The sequence below is a fragment of the Odocoileus virginianus genome, unplaced genomic scaffold (assembly GCF_023699985.2).
Source record: "Odocoileus virginianus isolate 20LAN1187 ecotype Illinois unplaced genomic scaffold, Ovbor_1.2 Unplaced_Contig_22, whole genome shotgun sequence".
Taxonomy (NCBI): domain Eukaryota; kingdom Metazoa; phylum Chordata; class Mammalia; order Artiodactyla; family Cervidae; genus Odocoileus; species Odocoileus virginianus.
The window spans coordinates 474,382-493,978 of NW_027224339.1; the positions used below are offsets into that span (position 1 = coordinate 474,382).

The 19,597-nt window shown below is 48.6% G+C and overlaps 1 protein-coding gene, 1 long non-coding RNA gene and 1 other non-coding gene across 3 annotated transcripts in view; 2 read left to right on the plus strand and 1 right to left on the minus strand.

Annotated features, from left to right (window-relative positions):
* The window catches only part of LOC139034057 (uncharacterized), a 21,247-nt gene continuing 1,650 nt past the window's right edge, over positions 1-19,597 (minus strand). Inside the window, exons 2-3 of the long non-coding RNA XR_011486527.1 lie at positions 12,295-12,509; positions 1-2,836 (exon numbers count right to left, since the gene is read on the minus strand). This is a non-coding gene — a long non-coding RNA (uncharacterized lncRNA). The remainder of the gene's footprint in view (positions 2,837-12,294; positions 12,510-19,597) is intronic.
* TRNAE-UUC (transfer RNA glutamic acid (anticodon UUC)) lies at positions 1,115-1,186 on the plus strand. Its single transcript has one exon. It is a non-coding gene; the product is annotated as a tRNA-Glu (tRNA).
* Positions 9,988-12,823, plus strand: GATA1 (GATA binding protein 1). Its single transcript, XM_020901231.2, has 5 exons — positions 9,988-10,256; positions 10,746-11,123; positions 11,227-11,372; positions 11,900-12,025; positions 12,452-12,823. The coding sequence occupies exons 1-5, from the start codon at positions 10,037-10,039 to the stop codon at positions 12,821-12,823; spliced, it is 1,242 nt and encodes a 413-aa protein (XP_020756890.2). The 5' UTR covers positions 9,988-10,036.

The following is a 19,597-nucleotide window of genomic DNA, read 5'->3' on the forward strand; positions in this document are numbered from 1 at the left end:
TGAAATTAATAAAACAATTTTATTTACAATAGCATCAGAAAAAGAAAATACTTAGTAATAAACTTAACAAAAGATGGGCAAGATTTATACATTGAAAACTATAAAACATTGTTGAAAGAAATTAAGAATACCTAAATAAAAACACATCACGTTTATGAATTACAGACTTCATAGCATTAAAATAGCAATACTCCCCAAATTGATCTACAAATTTAGTGCAATTCCTATCAGAATCCCAGCTTACTTCTTTGCAGAAATTGACAAACTGACCCTAAAATTCAAGTGGAAATTTTGGGGATCCAGAATAGCTACAAAACTATTGAAAAAGAAACAGAGTTGGAAGACTTGCATGTCCCAATTTAAAAACTTACATCATATGGCAATCAAGACTGTGTGGTATTAGCATAAAGATAAATATAATATACAGATCAATGGAATAGAATTGAGAGTCCAGAAATAAATTTATGCACCATGGGCAATTGATTTTGACAAGCGTGCCAAGACATTTCAATGGGGGAAGGAATAGTCTTTTCAACAAATGGTGCTGGGACAGCTGGAAAGAATTAAACTGGACCTCTACTTCACATTAAAGTAACTCAAAATGGATCAAAGACTTAAATATTAAGCACTAAAACTATAAAACTTTTAGAAGAAAACCTAGGCATAAATCTTCACAACCTTGGATTAGGCAACGGTTTCCTACATATGACACCTAAAGCATAGCAAACAAAGAGAAAAATAAATAAACTGGACTTCTTCAAAGCTAAAAACTTTTGGGAATTCCCTGGCTGCCCAGTGGTTAGGACTCCATGTTCTCGCTGACAAGGTCCTGGGTTCAACCTCTGGTCAGAGAACTAAGATTCCACAAGTTGCATGATGCATCCAAGGAAAAAAGAGCTAAAAGCTTTTGTGCTTCAAAGGACACTCTCCAGAAAGTGAAAAGATAACCCACAAATAAGAGAAAAATATGTGCAACCACATATCTGATAAGGGTCTAGCATCCAGAACAAAGAATTCTTAATACTCAAAAATAAAAAGACAACCCAAATAAAATGGGCAAAGGATCTGAACAGACATTTCTATAAAGAATATATACAAATGGCCAACCAGAAATTCCCTGGTGGTCCAGTGGTTAGAACTCAGTGCTTTCACTGCTGGGGCCTGGGTTCAATCCCTGGTCAGGGAACTAAGATACTGCAGGCTTCATGGTATGGTTAAAAAAAAAAAAAGCCAACAAACACATGAAAAGATGCTCAATATCATTAGCCATCAGGGAAATGCAAATCAAAAGCATAATGAGATACCATATCACATTTACTAGGATCAAAAATGAGCACAGTAACAAGTGCTGGAGAGGATGTATAACCTTCATATAGCTACTCTGGAGAATACCTTTGAGGTTCCTCAAAAAGCTGAAGTGAGAATTACCACAGGACCTTGCAATTCCATTCCTAGATACACACCCAAGAGAACTGAAAATATATATCCACATAAAAATTTTCACATGTTCATAGTAGCATTATTCACGCAGCCAAAACTGTTCACTAATTGGATGAATGAATAGCGGAATGAAGTTTTCATGTGATAGAAAGTTATTCAGCCCTAAAAAGGAATGAAGTACTGATCCATGCTACAACATGCTGCTGCTGCTGCTAAATCGCTTCAGTTGTGTCTGACTCTGTGCAACCCCATAGACGGCAGCCCACCAGGCTCCCCCGTCCCTGGGGATTCTCCAGGCAAGAACACTGGAGTGAGTTGCCATTTCCTTCTCCAATGCATGAAAGTGAAAAGTGAAAGTGAAGTCGCTCAGTCGTGTCCGACTCTTCGCGACCCCATGGACTGCAGCCCACCAGGCTCCTCCGTCCATGGGATTTTCCAGGCAAGAGTACTGGAGTGGGGTGCCATTGCCTTCTCTGCTACAATATTAATGAACCTTGAAAACTTTATGCTAAGTAAAAGAAGCCAGACACAAAAGGTCACATATTATATGATTCCATTTATATGAAATGTCCATAACAGGCAACTCCATAGAGATATAAAGTAGATTAGTGGTTGCTAGGGGCTGTGGGGAGGGGGAAGTGGAAAGGGAAATGGCTACTAATGGGCACAGGGTTTCTTTATGGGATGATGAAAATGTTCTGGAATCAAAAAGTGGTTAACAGTTGTACCACCTTGTGAATTTACTTACCACTGAAATGTATACTTTAAAGGGTGAATTTTGTGGTATGCGAATTACATCTCAATAAAAAAAAATGAGCTATACAACAACTTGGATGAATCTCACAGATATTATGCTGAGCAAAATAAGCACATACTATATGATTTAATTTGTATGAAGGTCAAAAACAGGCCAAAACTCCCAAGTATCATTTGCTATTCATGGGTACATACATATGCAGTAATGCAATGTAAAACATCAAAACATTAATGAGAAAGATAAACACCAAATTCAAGGTAGTGGAAGGAGAGGAGGAAATGAAGTTAAATTGGTGCAAGGGTATCAACTGTATCTGTAATATATTTCTTTTAAAAAAGACCTGAAGTAAATAGGGCAAAATATTAACATTTGACAAAGGTGAGTGCTTGTTATAGTATCTCTTATAGTTTTCTCTTAAAAACAAAATAGTGTGGTTTTAAGGCAAACATCTGATTCCTTAGTCGACTTTGGTTGACGCTTCTCCAGGTGCTACTGACACGGGGGGGAGTCAGGCTCGTCCCAGCCCTGATGGACTCCACAGTCTGGAAGAGACAAGAATAGTCCAAATGCCATGGGCTTGGACCAAGCTCTGGAGCCCCAGAAGATGCCAGGAGGGAGGGAACCAGTCAGGGAAGGCTTCTGGGAAGAGAGAGGAAGAGAGGCCGTTGGGGCTGAGTCTCAAATGGAGGCCTGAGGGAAAGGATGCTTGGCCCAGACACCCACCCCCGCCCTCATTGGGCTCCCCCAAAGCCTGGCCTGGCCCTGGCGATTCCCTTATCTGCCCACTCCCAGCTGCCTCCCTGCTGGCTGAACTGTCACCACAGACTTCTGGGCTTGTGCCCCCTCCACAGGGATGGGGGAGGGAATGGGGTGAGGCCTGGCCTCAGAGCCTCAGGGTTTTGGTTCTTGATGGAGGCAGAGCTCTGAGGCCCCCACTCCCCACGCTTTACTTCCGTTCTGAACCCTTTCTCCACTCTAGTTATGAAGAAATGGGCTGTGAGTCCAGCAGCCAAACCCTTGTCTGCCTCTGAAGAGGGCAGACTTCCCCACCTTACCCCAACACTGCACCTGCTATTTCTAATAACAGTGAAGAGAGTTACTACTACAGAGCTTACCATTTATGATGTGCAGGCAGGCCCTGTGTTGAGTGGCCTCTCAACAACATTTGAGGTGGGTTCCATGATTATACCCATTTTCCAAGCAAAAAAACTGAGGCTCAGAGATTGACCTACCCAGGAATCAGGCAGCAAATCAGTCAGAGCTGAGACAAGAAAGAACCCAAGGCCTTGGATGAATATTTTCATTTCTCTGCACCTATTCCCAGTCCAGAAGATGGGGGCAATTATATGCACTTACACCATAAGGATTGGTGAGATCAGGATAAAAATGATGCATGGAGAACATTTAGCACAGTGCTTGGGGTGGCTTGGCAAATAATGCTGCTGTGGTTATTATATTAGTGCTAGGAAAAATGTTAGTATCAGAATTAGTATTATTATTATTAGTCACTGGAGTCGTTGATAGAATTAAAATGAATAATAATTTAGTTCTAGAATTAGTATGAATATTAATAAAGTACTCGTATTAGATTAGAATTAGCATAATTATTTATGTTACGTTATGTTAGTCACTCAGTCGTGTCTGACTTTGCGACGCCATGGACTGTAGTCTACTAGGCTCCCTGTCCATGGAATTCTCTAGGCAAGAATACTGGAGTGGGTTGCCATTTCCTTCTCCAGGGGATCTTCCCAACCCAGGGATTGAACTTGGGTCTCCTGCATTGCAGGCAGATTCTTTACCATCTGAGCCACCAGGAAGCCCATTACTATTAATGCTTACTACTAATAATAAACATTATTAGTATCACTATTAAAATTAGCATTAGTGCTAGTATCAATATTAGAATGTTAGTAATTAGAATTAGTACTGGTATTGGTATCAGCATATTACTAGCATTAGTACTAGCATTAGAAGTAGTGCTAATAAAATAGGGCCAAATACCATCCTTCATACACAGTAGGCACTCAATGAATAAATAAGAATACTTAACATTTATTGAGATTTCAGCATCAAATGAGTTGAAATCACTTAATGGATAAAGTCTCATTGAGTCGCTCTAATCACCCTGTGGAGTGGCCGCTAGTACCCCATCTTTTCAGATGAGGAACTGAAGTCTAGAGGTGACAGTAACTGCCCAAGGCCACACGCCAGTCAGTGGTAAGGGTGGCCCATAAATGAGGGTGGGCCAGCTCCAGAGTGGATGTCCTGAAATCATCACTTGAGTCATAGGGGTCTTTGTCCTCTCTGTTACTGACAAGGGCTTGGCACAGAGTAGGGCACAGAGCAGGAGCTCAATAAATAGCCTCCTTTCCTCCTCAAATCTTCCATTTTGCATATGAGGACAGTGAGGCCCAGACAGGTAAGATGAGGATGATAAAATCCCTCTGGGGTGGGCCAGTGAATGAGCAGAGCCTACTCATCCTTGCCCTCTGCCCCTGGTGTGTCTCGGTCACCTCATCCATAGAATGGGTGGACCAGGGAACTCCCTGGCCTGTGGAGTCCCAGGGCCATGGCTGGTTAGTCTTACCCCCTGCCCTACAGGGACCCAAGTTTCACAGCTATATTTACATGTTTATTCAATGATTTTACATGGGGAAAGCGCTCAGAACAGGACACGGGTCTGTGTCAGCAATGAGACAGTGGTTGTTGTCCCCATTGTTACTATTTGGGGGAAGGAGAACAGGATAAAAAGGTGGCACAGGGACCCAGTGGCTCTCTGGAGGTCCCTCTCAGGCCACAGGCCACACGGGTCTGCATCAGTCCACATCCCCTCCCATCCCACCCACCCTGGCACCACCTACCCAGGGCATATGCCAGGCTGCTACTTGGGGTCTCATGACTTCCTCTCAAACTCTCTGTTGCTGAATCTGTGTCTCTGTCCTCCCCTTCTCTGTATCATCTTTCTCTCCCTTCTCAGTTTCTCCACCTGTATCCTTGGCCTCTGTCACTTTCAGGCTTTATCTTGTACCTTCTGTCCATCTCTACCTGTCTTCCTTTCTCTTAGCCTCTGTCTGTCCTTAACTGTCTCTGCCCCTCTCTGTGCGTCTCTCACCCCTCTGTCTCTCCTTCCTTTCTGTGCCCTCTCTCTGTCTCCTTCCAGCTCTACGTCTCTTTCTGTCTCTCTCTCTATTTATCTGTGTCTCGTCATTCCCATCTCTCTACCTCTCTCCCTTCTCTATCCCTCCCTCCTTCCTTTCCCCTTTTATCGTACTCAAGGACCTGCAGAGGAACCAACCCCTAGTCCCACCTGTTTCCCGCCTCCAAAGCCGCATGGCGGGCAAGAAGTTGAGGCCACTGTCCCTGGGTGCCCCCCCAGCTCCGCCCCCCCAGCCCAAGACAGCCTGTTACCACCGCGGAGCCAACAGCCACGCTGGCCTCCATCTGATAAGACTTATCTGCTGCCCCAGGGCAGGCCAGAGCTGGCGTAAGCCCCAGTGGGGCGCTGAGTGAATGTGCCTTTGCTTCCCGCCAGTCTTGGCCTGGTCCCCGGGGTGGGCCTGGGTCCTGAAGATGTCCCACCAACATCTTGATTCAAATTCCCACCAAACCTCTCTGAGCCTCATTCTTATCACCTGCAAAATGGGTACAGTCACAGCCCTTCTCTCCCTCTGGCCAGGAAGACACATACATAGGGGGCCAGCCTTCACCTGGCTAAGCACACAGTAGGGGCTTTACGTTTGTAAAACTCACTGAAAAGCCCAGCGGGATCATGAAACCATATCTGCTATTTTCATTTTATCTTGCTTTCAGCCCATTTTTGTTTGACTGGACACTGAAGCCCACAGAAGCCCAAGTCAAACAGGGTCCAAGAATCTACAGGGTGGGCAGGTGGGGTGGAAGAAGGCCCCACTGCCCAAGAGGTGCCCCACCAGTAGGGGGCCCGCCCCCTCCCCTGGCCTGCCCCACCCACTGGGGCACCAGCCACTCCCTGGAGAGGAGGGAGGAGGGAGAGGGGAGGGAGGGAGGGAAGGAGGAAGGGAGCCTCAAAGGCCAAGGCCAGCCTGGACACCCCCTGGGATCACACTGAGCTCGTCACATCCCCAAAGCAGCTGAACCCTCCGCACCAACCAGCCCAGGTCAGTCTCAGCCCCCTAAGAGCCCCCAGCAAGGCAAACCCTGGGCCTGCTGCCCCTTACTTCAAGGCTACTCCTCCAGCCTGCTCTAGGCTCCCCAACCCACCACTGGTCCCCAAAGTGTCTACCACCCCTGAATCCCCTGACAGCTCTTCCAGACCACCTCTATCTTTCCAACCCCCATCTGTACCCCAAATCTGCCCCCTAAACCCAATTCTCTCTGCCCTGACTCCCATCCACTGCTTCCAAGATATTTATGCTCTCCTGATCCCTTAACTCTGCCCACCATACTCCACCTCTGACCCGAAACATGCTTTCATCCCACCAAATTCTAACCTCTGCCCCAAATATGACTTTCACTAACGCAAACTTGTCTCTGAATTCACCACAAAGGCTTACTTCTGTGCCCACCACCACGCACACCTATTTCTGCTCTGAAGCCCCTGCCTACTCCACAACACCTGTCTCTGCCAATTCTCTCTCTGACCTCCTAAACCTGTCTCTGGACTGCCAAACCCTAGCTCCATGCTCTAAACCCCATCACTGCCTCTCAAATCCTGTACTTGTTCCCTGTGACTTCTCTCTGATGTCCTAAAACCATTTCTCTCTCCCAACTCCTTGCCTATGCATAAAAATGTCTTCATCACTCCAAACACCAAGTCCACCCCTTCAATCTGTTCTGTCACATGAATCCTCCTGTCTGCCTTCTCTAAACCCCATCTTAGCATCCCGATATTTCTCTGTCCCCCTAGGTGCCCTCTCTGGACCCAATCTTTCTGCACTCCAATTGTATCTCTATTCTCAAACTCATCCTGTGCTCCTATAAGCCATCTCTAGTCATCAGACACACCTCTGCCTGCCTATATAACTCGGTCTCTGCTCCAGCAAAACCCTTGGACCCTCACACTTTTCCATGACTCTCAGAATCCACCCCGACCCCTAAACTATAGCTCCAACTTCTCAACTTTCCCTCTCTCTCAAACTTTGCCTCTGATCCCCAACCCTGATTCTGCCTTCCCAACTTATTTCTGATCCCAAAATGTGACTTTTCAAGCAAACCTTTCACTGCTTCTTAAACTCGCATTTGTTGACCCCAAACTCCATAGTTGTCCCCCAAACCCCTGACTCCTTAACCCCATATCTAACCCTCCAACTCCATCTCAGACTCTCCCAAGACTCATCTGCCCCCAGATCCCATCTGTACTCCCTTCAGTCCCGAGGGACCCTCCCTTGAGGGCTGGGGTGGGGACGTTACCTGGGGTGAGGGGCTGGACAGAGGGAGAGCTGAGGGCCGGCCAGCTGCCTGCCACCCGTTGGGGCAGCACTTACTCTAGTGGGGCAGCTGATAAGGAGTTTTCATATCCCCCAGCCTCGAGATAAACTTTATCTCTGTCCAGAGAGATAACTGGGGGGGGGGGGGGGGGGGGGGGGGGTGGGCCCCTGCCAGAGCGGGGGGGGCAGTCCTGGACCTGCCAAGGTACAAGGTGTAGGGACAGGGGCAGTGGGGTTGGAAGGAGACTGGGGGGTGCTGGTGAGGAGAGGATGAGGGGATAAATGTACAGTGGTTAACAGAGACAAAAAGAGTAAGAAACAAATCGAGACAGAGAAAAAGGAGGAAAAAAAACAGAGAGAAGGAGAGACAGAAAAGGAGCAAAATACAGAGACATGAAGAGAAAGAAGAAAAACAGAGACTCAAAGGAAGAGTAAGAGAGATGGAGAGACGGGAAAGAGGGAGAGATTCAGGAGCAGAAAAGGACAGTGAGATAGAAATGCAGAGAGAGACTCAAGGATAGAATCATGCCAAGACAGAGAGGAAAGAGATGGAGTTGGAGATGAGGAGGCAAGACACTGTCCCCAGAGAAGACAGAAGGTGCCCTGGGGCCTAGAGAAGGTTGATGGTGGGTACAATGACAGGCCTGTCTCTTTCCCAGCACAACCCCAACCCAGGGCCCAGCTGTGAGCCTGTCTACATAGGCAATACAATGGGTCACTTAGGCAGGGGAAGGTGGTCTTCTTTATCTCTGTCACTTCACCCTACAGACAGGGAGACCAAGGCTTTCAGATTCACAGGGCAAGTCAAGGGTGGGGGTAGGTTTCCTGACTCCTCAACTGGGGTTGTGTGCAGAAGGGTATGATCAGGGGTTTGGGAACATTGAGAAAGACATTAAAATAAGGCCAGAGGACCCAGAGAGAAACACGAAGGAAGAGACAAACAAGCAGAAAGAGACAGAGCGGGAGAGATATACAGACATTCAGAGAGATGAGTGGAGAGGGAAAAAGAGAAACAGAAAAATATAGAGAGCAAAGAAAGAGAGAGACAAAAAGAGATAAAGGAGAGATAAAGATGGAAAGAGAATCAGAGACATGGGAAGAGAGACAAAGGGAGGAGGAAAAACAGACATTTATAAAAGCACAGAGAGTGTAAGACGAATGAATCATGGTAGCATAGAAAAATGGGAGGGAAATACAGAGAGCCAGACTTGACAAGAAGCAGAGTTGGGGAAAAGAGACACAAGGAGACAAGAGATACACACAGAGAAGAATAGAGGAAAGGGGCAAAGACCCCTGTCATCACCTCCTATCCAGCAGATGGGGAAACTAAGGCCTGGGGATGGTGGGGATTGAACGAACTCGAAAGCAGAACTATGGCAGACCTCCCCAGAGGACAGGGTACAGGCAGAGGGAACACCTCCCACCTGTCCCCCTCCTCAGAGGAAGCCACAGGCCTTGGGGTGATTTCAAAAGTTGGGCGGGGATGGCAGAGATAAGCAGTGGGGCTACTGACCCCCCCATGAAACAGGGAGGAACTGAGGGGGCCCTCTGTCTGCACACTCAACGGAGGTGGAGGAGGGGACAGTCAAGCCGGAAACCATGGGGTTTCTGAGAAAGTCAGAAGGCAAGATGTAACAGATAGGGATGAAGTTGGGGAGACAGGAGGCTGAACCCCAAGGTCTGGGGAATGACCAAGGAGTTCAAGGGACTCTGGTTCTGCAGCTCAGCCCACCCCACCTACACATTCCTAGGAGGGTGAGGGGGTGGAGGTAGAGGAAGAAGAGAAAGTGGAGGAGGAGGAGAGGAGAAAATGAGGAGAAGGGGAAAGAGATGAGCAGAAAGGGAGGCAAAGGAGAATGATTAAGACAAAAGAGGGGAGGCGAGGACAAAGGAGGAGAAGGAAAGAGGAGTGAAGCAGTTGTTGAATGGGGAAGGGGGGAGGTGGCTAAGAAAAGGGGAGGAAGAGATGGAAGGATAGAAGAGATAGAGGACCAGGGAGAAAAGAAGGAGAGGAAGAGGAAGAAGGGAAAAAGAGAGAGCAGGGAGGAAGGAAGGAGGAGGAAGAGTAGAAAGTGAAGGAAGAGGGGGAGAGGAGGAGAAAGAAGAGATGGGGAGAGAAAATGGAGAGGAGATAAAACAGAAGAGAAGTAAAAGGAGGGTATGAAGGAGAGAAAAGGAGGACAGGAAAGATAAGAGGAAGAAGGGGAAAGAGGCAGGATAGGGAGTAAGAAAACTGAATGGAAGATAAGGGAGAGATGAGGGTGGACAGAGGAGGCAAGAGGAGAGTACTAGGGAGGTGGAAAAGGGGGATAAGAGGATTGAGGGAATGGAATGGGAGGAAGGAGAAAGGAGGAAGAGGGAATAGAGAGGGGAGAGGGGCGTTTCTACGTCTGAGGACCCCTCCTGTCCTCACAGGTCAAACCCCAGAGGCCCCATGGAGTTCCCTGGCCTCGGGGCCTTGGGGACCTCCGAGCCCCTACCCCAGTTTATGGACCCTGCCTTGGTATCTTCACCACCAGAATCGGGGGTCTTCTTTCCCCCCGGGTCTGAGGGCTTGGATACAGCAGCCTCCTCCACTGCCGCCAGCACTGCCACGGCTGCAGCTGCCGCACTGGCCTACTACAGGGACACTGAGGCCTACAGACACTCCCCAGGTAACTTCTTTGGGTGGCTATCTTGGCACTGGCTCTGTGCTGTCAAGGTTGCCATTGAGACTCAGAATCCTTCAAAGAGTCAATTCTGGAAAATGGGACAAGGCTTCACATGTCTGTACTGACTCCTGGTCATATCCAGATCTGGGAATGCCATTGCTCCCCAACCTGCCCTCTTGGGGTAGCCATACCGGGAATCAATGATGGAAGTAGACAGTGGCAGGAGTTGCCAGGTAATATATGCGGCTCCAAATCCCAACAAGTCATCCTCAAAGCTCATTTGAAAATGGTTGGAGGTCAGGGGACAGAGCAACCACTAGGGCTCAGAACACTGGAGTCACTCAAACGCCAGCAGTTCTTCCTGTCACCCGTTCAAAGCATGGAAACTTGGTCACCATATTGGGGCTCTTGGGCATCATTAGACCCTGAAAGTAAGATGAATTTAGACTGATTGTTTCTCTTCTTTCCTCTTTCTTTCCCATACCCCCATAGTCTTTCAGGTGTACCCACTGATCAACTGTATGGAGGGGATCCCCGGGGGCTCACCATATGCTAGCTGGGCCTATGGCAAGACCGGGCTCTACCCTGCCTCAACTGTGTGCCCCACCCGTGAGGACTCCTCTCCCCAGGCCTCAGAAGATCTGGATGGGAAAGGGGGAAGCAGCTTCCTGGAGACCTTAAAGACGGAGCGGATGAGTCCAGACCTCTTGACACTGGGGACTGCACCACCTTCATCAATTCCAGTCCCTAGCAGTGCCTACGGGGGTCCTGACTTTTCTAATGCCTACTTTTCTCCCACTGGGAGCCCCCTCAATCCAGCACCTTATTCCTCCCCTAAGCTTCGTGGAACTCTGCCCCTAACCCCTTGTGGTGAGGTTCTCAAAAAGGGACTGGGAGGTTGAGGTTGGTGGGGGTGACCAAGGGAAAGCTGGTTTGAGACTAAGTCCTTCTTCCCCTCCGTCTACCCAACCAGAGGCCAGAGAATGCGTGAACTGCGGAGCAACGGCGACACCATTGTGGCGGCGGGACAGGACAGGTCACTACCTGTGCAATGCCTGTGGCCTCTATCACAAGATGAATGGGCAGAACAGGCCCCTCATCCGACCCAAGAAGCGCCTGGTAACACCAAGCCTTGCCATCCCTGCTGTTCTCAACCTGCACAGAAATCCCAGTCCTGATGATCTATAAGAACCCACATGCTCCACTCCTTCCCCATCCACCCAGGAAACCAGCTTTGTACAGTACTTCTTATCCTTGACCAAACAACATAGGCTGCAAGCAGGAATCCTAACCTCTCCCTGCACTTTTCTTCCTTTGCGTCACACTGGGATCACTTTGGGGCACTTTGAACCACTAGGGATTGATTGAAACCCTCCTCAGATGTGTTGGTTGAACTGGCTAGGATGCGGGGGAATCACGATTACTTCTAATTCACATAATGATTCCAGTGGATGGCCAAAGTTACATGAAAATTGTGTAGTGCCCCATAAAATACCCCAAATGCCTATCCTGGCAGGGAGGCCCTGTCCTCACCCACACAGAAACTCCAGCCCTCTCCCTGAAGCAAACCCTGCCTTCAACCTGACCCTCACCCCTTTGGTCCTCCACCCAGCAGTGTGTCCATGCTTACTTGCTCTCTCCCCCAGATTGTCAGCAAAAGGGCAGGAACCCAGTGTACCAACTGCCAGACAACCACCACAACACTGTGGCGGAGAAATGCCAGCGGGGACCCTGTGTGCAACGCCTGCGGCCTCTACTACAAGCTACACCAGGTGACCCAGGGCCCTTGGAGCTTCCCTCCTCTCCTTCCTCCCATTTCCCTTCCTTCCCCTCCACCCTTCCCCCTTCCCTTCTCCATTAGATATTTCCTTCCTTCCTCCTCCTTCACCCTTCCTCCATCCCTCATTCCCTCACCCCTCCACCCTCTCTCCTGATTCCCACCTGTTACCTCCTCCCTAGGCCATCAGCTTATTTCCACTCCCCTGCCCTGCCCTAGACCAGGGGCAGCTCCCATCAACCTGAGAGGCTTTCCCAAACTCACAGTCTGAAAACTTCAGGATTCTTGTCATATCAGGGGCACATTCCCTGATCCTTGAATAAGTTCTCTCTTCTTAGAAGTGGGGTGAATTGGTCATCCCTGGAGGAGTCATAGAGCAAGATGTGGAGCTGGGAAACAGCCATGGCCTCCCTCTTGGCAGGTGAACCGACCACTGACCCTGAGGAAGGATGGTAAGGAGACTCGAAACCGCAAGGCATCTGGGAAAGGGGAAAAAAAATGGGGATCCAGCCTAGGAGCTACAGGAGCAGCAGAAGGACCATCTGGCGGCTTCATGGTGGTGGCTGGGGGCAGCAGTAGCGGGAATTGTGGGGAGGTGACCTCAGGCTTGACATTGGGCCCACCTGGTACCGCCCATGTCTACCAAGGCCTGGGCCCTGTAGTGCTGTCAGGGCCTGTTAGCCATATCATGCCATTCCCAGGACCCCTGTTGGGCTCACCCACAGGCTCCTTCCCCAAAGGCCCTGTACCTCTCACCACCACCACCACTGTGGTGACCCTGCTCAGCTCATGAGGGTACAGAGCATGGCCTCAGGGCAGGGTCTGGTGTTCCCTCCCCATTTCTAGCCAGCAGTGTGTCCCACCCAACCTTCTGGGACCTAGAAAAGCCTTGGGCTGGACCTTCAAAGCTTCTGTAAAATAAAACCACCAGAGTCCTGAAAATAGAGATGTGAGTCTGTGTGGGACTGGGGGGTGTGTGTGTATCTGTGTCCACGATTATTTCATGACACTGTGGGCTGCCATGTGTGACCATGGGAGATGGCACATGGGGCTCCACAATTGTAATGGTACATGTGAAACTGAGTGTGACAGTGTCCAGGTGGTATGAGACAGCACGTGTACCAACACATCATGGCGGGAGCTGGTGTGCAATGAGCGCTAGGGATGAGGCTGTGTGACATGATGTGTGTGACTCCAGATGTCCTTGAAAAGCTGGGCAGGGGTGAATGTGTGAAGTATGTGGAAGTGTGTTAGCGGCAGCATGTGCTGAGTAAACGTGTGGGGTTGTGCACCAGTGGGGTGATCTTTGAGACAGCATGACGGCATGTGCGCTGGGCACAGAAGTGGATCCATACACATTTCGGAACGTTGAACGAGAACTGTTATATGATGGTGTGTGAGGCACAGCAGTGGGACCGTGAGGGTCTGAGTCTTAGAATGTCTTTGTGGGTCTGGTGACAACAGTATTTCTGTGTAAGTCTGTATGTGTGTGAGCATATCGTGTGGCGTGGGCCATGTCCCAGTGTCTCCGAGTGGCTGACAATGTATGTGTTAGTTGTTCAGCTGTGTCTGACTCTTTGCAATCCCATGGACTGTAGCCCGCCAGGCTCCTCTGTCCATGGAATTCTCCAGGCAAGAATACTGGAGTGGGTTGCCATTTCTTTCTCCAGGGGATCTTCCCAACCCAGGGATCGAACCCGGGTGTCCTGCATTACAGGCAGATTCTTTACCATCTGAGCCATCAGTTTTAGTTGGTGTAAACTAGGAACCCTCTTCTAAGGGACATCAGACATCTGAGGACAGGAAAGCGAGGAAGGGAGGGGGGATGGTAGCTGTCAAGTAGGTCAGAAGGCCAGTGCAGGACTGTGAGGCTGTCTATGGGCCTTTCTGTCACTCAGCTCTTACCTCTCTCAACCCAGATAGGCCTGCAGCCCTGTGGGAAACGGTAGAGAATGAGCGGGGGAGATTAGGAGGACAAAGTGCCCTCTGGGGGTGATATTTAGACCCTGAAGGTTGGGGAGCTCCCCACAGTACCAGCTCCTGCCCCAACACACCTACCTACTCACTAGGGTGAACTGCTTCCCTGAACATGGAACCTGTACTTCCATTTAACAAACCTTTACACAGGAGCAGTCAGGTGACATCCTAAACTAGACAGGTTAAGTGGCTCACCACAGCTGGCCGAGGCTTTCCAGCAGCTCCTAACAGAAAGCAGCACCTTTAACTGAGTGCTCACTGTGGGTCAGCAACAGCTGAGAGGCTTCAGCCACCTTAGTTCAAGAACACCTGGGAAAAAAAAAAGCCTGAAGAAACTGCATTCATGCTCATTTGACTAATGAAAAGCTAGGCTCAGAACTCGCCCTGACTACACTGAGTTGAAGGAGTGGATTTTAGATGGGTGACCCTCCCTTCACCACAGTGAGTCTTGCTGCTGCCAAGTCGCTTCAGTCGTGTCCGACTCTGTTCGACCCCATAGATGGCAGCCCACCAGGCTCTGCCGTCCCTGGGATTCTCCAGGCAAGAATACTGGAGTGGGTATAGTGAGTCTTACTCACACTTAATTGGTCTGGTTCTCTGTACAGCTTCTCCCCTGGAGCCCCAAGGCGGGGACTGTGGGCCCACACATCTTGAACACAGTAGGGGTGAGTAGCTGTCCTGAACAGAGCAGCACCCCTTCAGAGCAGTCACCACACTAGCCCATGTGAGAATCAGAGTGGTCCACACACTCCTTGCAGGAACTGTCCACAAGGGCTCTGGCCCTGTAAAAGCCTGGTTGCCCCCACAGGACCCCAGCCCTCTCAGCCTGGAGGAGGCCTAGTCTTCATCTTGAACAGACACCCCTCTCAGAACCTGTGTGGAAATGTGCCTGGCCCCACCTTGCTCAGGAACCCGGGTCCGTACCAGCTATAAGAATGGCTGCCCAAGCCCGGTACAGAAACCTAGATCTGGGACTCTAAGGGAATCCCTTTTTCTAATTATCAACAGGAAACCCAGCCTGACTCTGGACAGGAACAGCAGCCCTCACCTTGCACAGGAGGAACCCCTGGCCTCCCATTGCACAAGAACCTCTGCCTTACTCCTGCTAGCAATCTGGAACTCCCAGTCAAAGAAGGTCCCTGTACCACCCCTAACAGAAATGCCTGCCCTGACCCTCTTCCCAAGCCTCACTCTCTTTATAGGAATCCTATATTGACCTTGGACAGGACACCTCTGTCCTCATAATGTACTGGAGCCCTGCCTTCAGGTGGCATTTTCAAAATACCTCACTCAATAGAAAATCTAGTGAGTGCAGAAAATCCAGACTGAGTTTAGAAGCCCTTGCCTCCAAGGTGGACAACTCCTGATGTCACTCTGCACAACGAGCCTGATCTCACAACCCACCATGCAGAGCATGCAGGAACTCATGCTCTGACTCTCAACATGAACCTCAGTCTTGAACTTACACAGGAAACCCTGTGTCAGGGACACCTGTCCTAACCCTCAACTTTAAGCCCATATCTCATCCTATGCAGCCACCTATGGCCTCACTTTGCACAGGATCCCCCTCCCAGACACCATAGAGGGCTTCCCCTCCTCACCCTCTGCGCCAGGGCCATGACTCTCTACAGGAGGCCTTGACTATAACTATCCTGGAACTTCTAACCAGACTTTAGGCAGAAAACCTTTATCCTGACTCTCCACAGAAATCCTTAACTTGACTCATTTATAGGAATCTCTGACTCAGGTTCCTTTCCAGGAACTCCTAACCTCCCCCTGTGGAAACACCCCTGTGACCCTACACGGGAAGCCCTGTAACTCTCTATGACAGCCCCTTCCCCGGCCTTGTCCCAGAAGCCTCACTTTTGCCCCTTACAGGAGCCACTGTCCTGAGCCAACAGAAGAAACCCTCACCTGAATCTGTGAAGGTGACCGTGTCCTACCTCTGCACAGGATCTCTGTCCTGATGCTGCGTGGGACTACCCTCTGAGTCCTTTCAGGAACTTGTGTCCTGAGCTGGTACAGAAAACCCTGCTCTCACACTCAAAGGGAACCTCTGATTTGAGAGACATCCAAGAAATAAACCAGTATAAAAACATCTATCCTGCACAGGAACTTCTGCTCCGACCTTGTTAAACAATCCAGAATCTGAATCACCATGATCACCTGTCCTGAGTCTGTACAAGAACCCTGGCCTCCTGGAGTAGGAAATGGCAAGCCACTACAGTATTCTTGCCTGCAAAATCCGATGGACAGTGGAGCTTGGCGGGCAACAGTCCACAGGGTTGCAAACAGTTGGACAACACTGGAGCAACTTACCATGCACACTGCTACATTTAAAATGGATAACCAACAAGGACGTACTGTAGCACAGAGAACTCTGTTCAACATCATGTGGCAACTTGGATGGGAGGGGTGTTGGGAGGAGAATGGATATGTGTATATGTATGGGTGAGTCCCTTTGCTGTTCACCTGAAACTATCATAACATTGTTGTTAATTGGCTATACCCCAACAAAATGAAAAACAAGCAAGCAAGCAAACAAACCAACCCTGGCCTAACCCCTCAAAGAGTCTCTCGATCTGCGTCTTTGGCCACCCAGCTCTGATCCCATGCAGAAATACCTGGCCTCAGTATGTTATGATTGATCCTCTGGCCTGACCCTCTACAGAAAACCACCCTTCTGGCCTCTAAAGGAACAGCCACGCTTAATCTGCCTTCACATCCTTCCCTCTCATTCTACAATGTTTCCAATCCTCATATTTTTCTACAAACCTGTCTTACCAGATAATAGGGTCATTCTCCGGACCTCAGACAAAACAACCTGACCCTGTAGAGAAACCTCTCTACCTCCACTAGAACCCCTGTCCTGATACATTAAAGAGAATTCTTGATAGCAGTGCTGTCCAAAAGAAATACAATTCTAGTCACATGTATAATTTTAAATTTTCATGTGGCTGCATTAAAAAGAGAGAAAAACAGGTGACGTTAATTTAAATGATATATTTTATACTTTACCCACTATAATTGAGTACAGTTGACACTTTAACAACAAGGGGGAAGAGCACTGACACCACCAAGCAGTGAAAATCCATGTATAACTTTATAGTCAGTCCTCTATATTTGGTTTCTCCACATCAGCAGTTTCACATCTATAGACTCGCAGAGTCAGACAAGACTGAGCGACTAAGCACAGATTCAACCAACCTTGGATCCTGTAGCAGTAGCATGTATTGAAAAAAAGTTGCATACAAGTGAACCCACAAATTGAAATCCATTTTGTTCAAGGACCAATGGTATTTCATTTCAATATGTAATCGATATAGGGGCTTCCCTGGTGGCCCAGTGGTAAAGAATCCGCCTGCCAATGCAGGAGACATGGGTTCCATCCCTGATCTAGAACAATCCCACATGCTGCGGAGCAACTAAGCCCGAGCACCACAACTGAGCCTGTGCTCTAGAGCCCAGGAATCATAACTACTGAGCCCACACGCCCTAGAGCCTGTGCTCTGCAACAAGAGAGGCCACTGCAATGAGAAGCCCAAGCATCACAACTAGAGTTACTCCTGCTCTCCACAATGAGAGGAATGCCCACACTGCAATGAAGACTGAGCACAGTCAGTAATAAATAAAATTATTTTAATCAATTTAAAAGCTATTGCTGGGACTTTCCTGGTGGTCCAGTGGTTAGAACTCCGCACTTCCACTATAGGGGGCCTTCCCTCGTAATTTCATCGGTAAAGATTGTGCCTGCACTGCAGGAGACCCAGGTTCGATCCCTGGGTTAGGATGATCCCCTGGAGAAGGAAATGGCAACCCATTCCAGTATCCTTTCCTGAAATAGCCCACTGATAGAGGAGCCTGGTGGGCTGCTGTACACTGGGTCACAAAGAATCAGGCACGACTGAATGACTGACTCACACGCTTTCTCCACTTTATGGGTCTCAGGTTTGATCCCTGGTCAGGGAACTAATATCCCCCATGACACAGCTCACCCCCCCAAAAATGTTATCAAGATATTTATTTATACCAATTAAAAAAAAACTCAGTGTGTATTCCAAACTTACAGTACATCTCAAGTTGGAACAGTCACATTTCAAGGGCTCAGTGTGTAGCTAGTAACTACCATATTGGACAGCATAGCTCTGTGGAGTATATAGAATCCTGTAGCAGGCACTGCTGTATGCTCTCAAACCTGTTCCTTTTCTTCCTAGGCTCACTCACTTTTCCAACCTCCCTTATAATTAGATATGGGCATGTGACAGAGCTCTGACCAATGGAATGTGGGCAGATTGACATACTACACTTTCAGACTTCATCCAAAAAATTCTCTCAAAGAATCTTCGACTCTCTCCCCATCTATTAGCTGAATAGTGAGGATTCCAAGGGCTTAGAGGAGAGCAGAGCTGTGAAATGAAGTTGCCTGGGTCCATGAATAACCAGTAATAAAGATTCCCAATGGATTTTGTATGAGTAAGAAATAAACATGCATCTGTGAAGCCTCTGAGATTCTAGGTTTTACAGCAGCTAACATAATTTAGCACAATTAATAACAGTCTAGACTGAATCTGGACATGAACACCTAATCCTAAATTTGTATGAACACAGCTCTGAACCTTTACAGAAAAACCTGTGCTGACCCTGAATTGGGCTACATAATCTCTTTATGGGCTTCCCTGGTGGCTCGGCAGTAAAGAATCCACCTGCAATGCAGGAGACCAGGGTTCGATCCCTGGGTTGGGAAGATCCCCTGGAGGAGGACATGACAACCCACTTCAGTATTCTTGCCTGGAGAATTCCATGGACAGAGGAGCCTGGTGGGCTACAGTCCACAGGGTCACACAGAGTCAGACACGACTGAAGCGACTAAGCAGCAGCAGCAGGGGAAGATCCCCTGGAGAATGAAATGGCAAGCCACTCCAGTATTCTTGCCTGGGAAATCTCAAGGACAGAGGAGCCTGGTGGGCTACAAGAGTTGGACACAACTTTGCAACTAAACAACCACAACCACCTCTTTATAGGAACCTGTCATAATGCAGTTTATGGAGCCTCATCCTGAATTTGTATGGGAATGTGTAGCCTGGAGTTCCCTAGAAACAACTGGTATTTCCTGTATAGAAACCCCTGCCTAGTTTCATAGAGGAACACCACTACAGAAACTATAGGAATCCCTATCCTCATTCTGTCCAGGAACATTTGCTTGACCCAGTACAGAACAGCAGAAATAACCTGACCTTTTCTATGAATCCCTATCCTCACACCTCACACAAGAGGAATACCAATCCTCAGGAAACATGGAACCTCTGCACTCATCCTGTAAAAGAATCCCAGCCAGATAAAGGAAACCGAAGACTGACACTGTACAGCAGGGATCAGCAAACTGTGACCTTCAGGCCAAAGCCAGACTGCAACCTGTTTTTACACTTTTAAAGAGAAAAAAGAACATAAAGAAGAGAAAGGGAGGGGAAGGGAGGGAGAGAAGAAGGAAAAGAAAGAAAGGGAACCAAAAGAAAGGAAAAGGAAGGAAGAGAGGGAAGGAGAACAGGAAGAAAGACAATGCCACAGCGGCCATATGTGACCTGGAAAGCCT